At 51.6% G+C, this 7,500-nt stretch overlaps 1 protein-coding gene across 1 annotated transcript in view; it reads right to left on the bottom strand.

Moving 5' to 3' along the window:
• The window catches only part of LOC124024905 (slit homolog 2 protein-like), a gene marked incomplete at its 3' end in the record, with an annotated part of 67,275 nt that overhangs the window by 16,868 nt on the left and 42,907 nt on the right, over positions 1 to 7,500 (bottom strand). Inside the window, 3 exon segments of the mRNA XM_046338638.1 lie at positions 4,610 to 4,681; positions 5,029 to 5,097; positions 5,743 to 5,875. Of these exon segments, the coding sequence (XP_046194594.1) occupies positions 4,610 to 4,681; positions 5,029 to 5,097; positions 5,743 to 5,875 (274 nt within the window).

Raw genomic sequence — 7,500 nt, 5'->3', positions numbered from 1 at the left:
TCTAACCCTACCAGGATAGTAACCCCCCAGGATAACTCTAACCCTACCAGGATAGTAACCCCCCTAACCCTAACCCTACCAGGATAGTAACCCCCCCCCCTAACTCTAACCCTACCAGGATAGTAACCCCCCCTAACTCTAACCCTACCAGGATAGTAACCCCCTAACTCTAACCCTACCAGGATAGTAACCCCCCCTAACTCTAACCCTACCAGGATAGTAACCCCCCTAACTCTAACCCTACCAGGATAGTAACCCCCCTAACTCTAACCCTACCAGGATAGTAACCCCCTAACTCTAACCCTAACTCTAACCCTACCAGGATAGTAACCCCCCTAACTCTAACCCTACCAGGATAGTAACCCCCCTAACTCTAACCCTACCAGGATAGTAACCCCCTAACTCTAACCCTACCAGGATAGTAACCCCCCTAACTCTAACCCTACCAGGATAGTAACCCCCCTAACTCTAACCCTACCAGGATAGTAACCCCCCTAACTCTAACCCTACCAGGATAGTAACCCCCTAACTCTAACCCTACCAGGATAGTAACCCCCTAACTCTAACCCTACCAGGATAGTAACCCCCTAACTCTAACCCTACCAGGATAGTAACCCCCCTAACTCTAACCCTACCAGGATAGTAACCCCCTAACTCTAACCCTACCAGGATAGTAACCCCCCTAACTCTAACCCTACCAGGATAGTAACCCCCCTCTAACCCTACCAGGATAACCCTACCAGGATAGTAACCCCCCCTAACTCTAACCCTACCAGGATAGTAACCCCCCCCTACTCTAACCCTACCAGGATAGTAACCCCCCCCTAACTCTAACCCTACCAGGATAGTAACCCCCTAACTCTAACCCTACCAGGATAGTAACCCCCCTAACTCTAACCCTACCAGGATAGTAACCCCCTAACTCTAACCCTACCAGGATAGTAACCCCCCTAACTCTAACCCTACCAGGATAGTAACCCCCCTAACTCTAAACCCTACCAGGATAGTAACCCCCTAACTCTAACCCTACCAGGATAGTAACCCCCCTAACTCTAACCCTACCAGGATAGTAACCCCCTAGGGATAGTAACCCCCCTAACTCTAACCCTACCAGGATAGTAACCCCCCTAACTCTAACCCTACCAGGATAGTAACCCCCTAACTCTAACCCTACCAGGATAGTAACCCCCCTAACTCTAACCCTACCAGGATAGTAACCCCCTAACTCTAACCCTACCAGGATAGTAACCCCCCTAACTCTAACCCTACCAGGATAGTAACCCCCTAACTCTAACCCTACCAGGATAGTAACCCCCCTAACTCTAACCCTACCAGGATAGTAACCCCCTAACTCTAACCCTACCAGGATAGTAACCCCCTAACTCTAACCCTACCAGGATAGTAACCCCCTAACTCTAACCCTACCAGGATAGTAACCCCCTAACTCTAACCCTACCAGGATAGTAACCCCCCTAACTCTAACCCTACCAGGATAGTAACCCCCCTAACTCTAACCCTACCAGGATAGTAACCCCCTAACTCTAACCCTACCAGGATAGTAACCCCCCTAACTCTAACCCTACCAGGATAGTAACCCCCTAACTCTAACCCTACCAGGATAGTAACCCCCCTAACTCTAACCCTACCAGGATAGTAACCCCCCTAACTCTAACCCTACCAGGATAGTAACCCCCTAACTCTAACCCTACCAGGATAGTAACCCCCTAACTCTAACCCTACCAGGATAGTAACCCCCCCTAACTCTAACCCTACCAGGATAGTAACCCCCCTAACTCTAACCCTACCAGGATAGTAACCCCCTAACTCTAACCCTACCAGGATAGTAACCCCCTAACTCTAACCCTACCAGGATAGTAACCCCCCTAACTCTAACCCTACCAGGATAGTAACCCCCTAACTCTAACCCTACCAGGATAGTAACCCCCCTAACTCTAACCCTACCAGGATAGTAACCCCCCTAACTCTAACCCTACCAGGATAGTAACCCCCCTAACTCCCTACCAGGATAACCCTACCAGGATAGTAACCCCCTAACTCTAACCCTACCAGGATAGTAACCCCCTAACTCTAACCCTACCAGGATAGTAACCCCCTAACTCTAACCCTACCAGGATAGTAACCCCCCTAACTCTAACCCTACCAGGATAGTAACCCCCCTAACTCTAACCCTACCAGGATAGTAACCCCCCTAACTCTAACCCTACCAGGATAGTAACCCCCTAACTCTAACCCTACCAGGATAGTAACCCCCTAACTCTAACCCTACCAGGATAGTAACCCCCTAACTCTAACCCTAGGATAGTAACCCCCTAACTCTAACCCTACCAGGATAGTAACCCCCTAACTCTAACCCTACCAGGATAGTAACCCCCTAACTCTAACCCTACCAGGATAGTAACCCCCCTAACTCTAACCCTACCAGGATAGTAAACCCCCCTAACTCTAACCCTACCAGGATAGTAACCCCCTAACTCTAACCCTACCAGGATAGTAACCCCCTAACTCTAACCCTACCAGGATAGTAACCCCCCCTAACTCTAACCCTACCAGGATAGTAACCCCCTAACTCTACTCCAGGAACCCCCTAACCAGGATACCAGGATAGTAACCCCCTAACTCTAACCCTACCAGGATAGTAACCCCCTAACTCTAACCCTACCAGGATAGTAACCCCCCCCCCATAACTCTAACCCTACCAGGATAGTAACCCCCCATAACTCTAACCCTACCAGGATAGTAACCCCCCTAACTCTAACCCTACCAGGATAGTAACCCCCTAACTCTAACCCTACCAGGATAGTAACCCCCCTAACTCTAACCCTACCAGGATAGTAACCCCCCTAACTCTAACCCTACCAGGATAGTAACCCCCTAACTCTAACCCTACCAGGATAGTAACCCCCTAACTCTAACCCTACCAGGATAGTAACCCCCCTAACTCTAACCCTACCAGGATAGTAACCCCCCTAACTCTAACCCTACCAGGATAGTAACCCCCTAACTCTAACCCTACCAGGATAGTAACCCCCCTAACTCTAACCCTACCAGGATAGTAACCCCCCTCTAACCCTACCAGGATAGTAACCCCCTCTCTAACCCTACCAGGATAGTAACCCCCCCTAACTCTAACCCTACCAGGATAGTAACCCCCCTAACTCTAACCCTACCAGGATAGTAACCCCCTAACTCTAACCCTACCAGGATAGTAACCCCCTAACTCTAACCCTACCAGGATAGTAACCCCCTAACTCTAACCCTACCAGGATAGTAACCCCCCCATAACTCTAACCCTACCAGGATAGTAACCCCCCTCTAACCCTAACTCTAACCCTACCAGGATAGTAACCCCCCCTAACTCTAACCCTACCAGGATAGTAACCCCCTAACTCTAACCCTACCAGGATAGTAACCCCCTAACTCTAACCCTACCAGGATAGTAACCCCCCTAACTCTAACCCTACCAGGATAGTAACCCCCCCTAACTCTAACCCTACCAGGATAGTAACCCCCTAACTCTAACCCTACCAGGATAGTAACCCCCTAACTCTAACCCTACCAGGATAGTAACCCCCTAACTCTAACCCTACCAGGATAGTAACCCCCCTAACTCTAACCCTACCAGGATAGTAACCCCCCTAACTCTAACCCTACCAGGATAGTAACCCCCTAACTCTAACCCTACCAGGATAGTAACCCCCTAACTCTAACCCTACCAGGATAGTAACCCCCTAACTCTAACCCTACCAGGATAGTAACCCCCTCTAACTCTAACCCTACCAGGATAGTAACCCCCTAACTCTAACCCTACCAGGATAGTAACCCCCCTAACTCTAACCCTACCAGGATAGTAACCCCCCCTAACTCTAACCCTACCAGGATAGTAACCCCCCTAACTCTAACCCTACCAGGATAGTAACCCCCTAACTCTAACCCTAACTCTAACCCTACCAGGATAGTAACCCCCTAACTCTAACCCTACCAGGATAGTAACCCCCCCTAACTCTAACCCTACCAGGATAGTAACCCCCTAACTCTAACCCTACCAGGATAGTAACCCCCCTAACTCTAACCCTACCAGGATAGTAACCCCCTAACTCTAACCCTACCAGGATAGTAACCCCCCCTAACTCTAACCCTAACCCCCCCCTAACTCTAGGATAGTAACCCCCTAACTCTAACCCTACCAGGATAGTAACCCCCCTAACTCTAACCCTACCAGGATAGTAACCCCCCTAACTCTAACCCTACCAGGATAGTAACCCCCCCTAACTCTAACCCTACCAGGATAGTAACCCCCTAACTCTAACCCTACCAGGATAGTAACCCCCTAACTCTAACCCTACCAGGATAGTAACCCCCCTAACTCTAACCCTACCAGGATAGTAACCCCCTAACTCTAACCCTACCAGGATAGTAACCCCCCCTAACTCCAGGATAACCCTACCAGGATAGTAACCCCCCTAACTCTAACCCTACCAGGATAGTAACCCCCCTAACTCTAACCCTACCAGGATAGTAACCCCCCCCTAACTCTAACCCTACCAGGATAGTAACCCCCCAGCCCAGATAGACATATAGTCAGACTCACAGTGTCAGTAGTTCTGTCATGTTACTCAGGCTGTAGTTGGACAACGTGCTGATCTGGTTGTTACTCAGGTCACTGAAACAACAAGGAGAAGCAGCATGTAACACACACACACATGTAACACACACGCACACACACACACACACAACACACACACACACACACACACATGTAACACACACACACACACACACACACACACACACACACACACACACACACACACACACACACACACACACACACACACACACACACACACACACACACACACACACACACATACACACACACACACGCACCACACACATACACGCACCACACATACACAGACAATATTTCCAGCCAGAGTTAGTGCTACAGGCAGACTGCAAACAACAAGTCACTCTGGACATACCCTGGTGTGTGTGTGTGACACCTACATGAGTGTTAAGTGCTTGTAATTTGAGAGTTCCACTGGGACTTGTGTGAGCTGGTTACCATCCAGATACCTAGAGAGAGAGAGAGAGAGGAGAGAGAGAGGAGAGAGAGAGGGAGAGAGGGAGGAGAGAGAGGAGAGAGAGGGAGAGAGAGAGAGAGGAGAGGAGAGAGAGAGAGAGGAGAGGAGAGAGAGGAGAGGAGAGAGAGGAGAGGAGAGAGAGGAGAGAGAGAGGAGACAGAGAGAGAGAGAGAGGTAGAGGAGAGAGAGGAGAGAGAGGAGACAGAGAGAGAGAGAGAGGTAGAGGAGAGAGAGACACAGAGAGAGCGAGACAGAGAGAGAGAGAGAGAGCGAGACAGAGAGATAGAGGAGAGAGAGATGAGAGAGTGAGAGATGAGAGGAGAGAGAGGAGAGAGTGAGAGGAGAGAGAGAGAGGAGAGGAGAGAGAGGATAGAGAGAGGAGAGAGAGAGAGAGATGAAAGAGTGAGAGGAGAGGAGAGAGAGGAGAGAGAGAGAGGAGAGAGAGAGGAGAGGAGAGAGAGAGAGAGAGAGGGGAGAGAGAGAGAAGAGAGAGATAGTCAGACAGACAGACAGACAGACAGACAGACAGACAGACAGACAGACAGACAGACAGACAGACAGACAGACAGACAGACAGACAGACAGACAGACAGACAGACAGACAGACAGACAGACAGACAGACAGATGAGGTCTCACAGTTCTGTAGTGTCCTTGGGCAGTCCTTTAGGCAGGGTGCTGAGGCCCTTGTTACTACAGCGGACCACTGTATCCAGACAGCTGCATTCTGCAGGACACCTCAACACTGGACTACAACTGTTCTCATCATTACCTAGAGGGAGAGAGAAAGAGAGGAGAGAGAGAGGAAGGAGAGAGGAGAGAGAGAGGAAGGAGAGAGGAGAGAGGAAGGAGAGAGGAGAGAGGAGGGAGAGAGGAGAGAGGAGAGAGGAGAGAGGAGGGAGAGAGAGAGAGGAGGAAGAGAGGAGAGAGGAGGGGGAGAGGAGGGAGAGAGAAGAGAGGAGAGAGGAGGGAGAAAGGAGGGAGAGAGGAGAGAGGAGGGAGAGAGGAGGGAGAGAGGAAGGAGAGAGGAGAGAGGAAGGAGAGAGGAGAGAGGAGGGAGAGAGGAGGGAGAGAGGCGAGAGAGAGAAGGGAGAGAGGAGAGAGGAGGGAGAGAGGAGAGAGAGAGAGGAGGGAGAGAAGAGGGAGAGAGAGAGGAAGGAGAGAGGAAGGAGAGAGGAGAGAGGAGAGAGGAGGGAGAGAGGAGGGAGAGAGGAGAGAGGAGGGAGAGAGGAGGGAGAGAGGAGAGAGAGAGGAGGGAGAGAGGAGAGAGGAGTGAGAGAGGAGAGAGGAGAGAGGAGGGAGAGAAGAGAGAGAGGAAGGAGAGAGGAGAGCGGAGGGAGAGGGGATGGAGAGAGGAGGGTGAGAGGAGAGAGGAGGGAGAGAGGAGGGAGAGAGGAAGGAAAGAGTGGAGAGGAGAGAGAGAGGAGAGAGGAAGGAGAGAGGAAGGAGGGAGGAGGGAGAGAGGAAGGAGAGAGAGAGGAGAGAGAGGAGAGAGGCGAGAGAGAGGAAGGAGAGAGGCGAGAGAGAGGAAGGAGAGAGGAGGGAGAGAGGAAGGAGAGAGAGAGGAGAGAGAGGAGAGAGGCGAGAGAGAGGAAGGAGAGAGGAGAGAGAGAGGAAGGAGAGAGGAAGGAGAGAGGAGAGAGGAGAGAGGAGGGAGAGAAGAGAGAGAGCGAGAGGAAGGAGAGAGGAAGGAGAGAGGAGAGCGGAGGGAGAGGGGATGGAGAGAGGAGGGTGAGAGGAGAGAGGAGGGAGAGAGGAGGGAGAGAGGAGAGAGGAGGGAGAGAGGAGGGAGAGAGGAGAGAGAGAGAGAGGAGAGAGGAGAGGAGAGAGAGAGAGAGAGAGAGAGGAGGGAGAGAAGAGAGAGAGAGCGAGAGGAAGGGATGGAGGAGGAGAGAGTGAGGAGGGAGGGAGAGGGGATGGAAAGAGTGGAGAGGAGAGAGAGAGGAGAGAGGAAGGAGAGACGAAGGAGAGAGGAGGGAGAGAGGAAGGAGAGAGAGAGGAGAGAGAGGAGAGAGGCGAGAGAGAGGAAGGAGAGAGGAGAGAGAGAGGAAGGAGAGAGGAAGGAGAGAGGAGAAAGGAGAGAGGAGGGAGAGAAGAGAGAGAGCGAGAGGAAGGAGAGAGGAAGGAGAGAGGAGAGCGGAGGGAGAGGGGATGGAGAGAGGAGGGTGAGAGGAGAGAGGAGGGAGAGAGGAGGGAGAGAGGAGAGCGGAGGGAGAGGGGATGGAGAGAGGAGGGTGAGAGGAGAGAGGAGGGAGAGAGGAGGGAGAGAGGAAGGAAAGAGTGGAGAGGAGAGAGGAGAGAGGAGAGAGGAGGGAGAGAAGAGAGAGAGCGAGAGGAAGGAGAGAGGAAGGAGAGAGGAAGGAGAGAGGAGAGAGAGAGAGAGGAGAGAGAGGAGAG

The sequence above is a fragment of the Oncorhynchus gorbuscha genome, unplaced genomic scaffold, assembly GCF_021184085.1.
Source record: "Oncorhynchus gorbuscha isolate QuinsamMale2020 ecotype Even-year unplaced genomic scaffold, OgorEven_v1.0 Un_scaffold_2060, whole genome shotgun sequence".
Taxonomy (NCBI): Eukaryota; Metazoa; Chordata; class Actinopteri; order Salmoniformes; family Salmonidae; genus Oncorhynchus; species Oncorhynchus gorbuscha.
The sequence above is the reverse complement of the archived record's forward strand: the minus strand, read 5'-3'. Positions and strand labels throughout refer to the sequence as shown.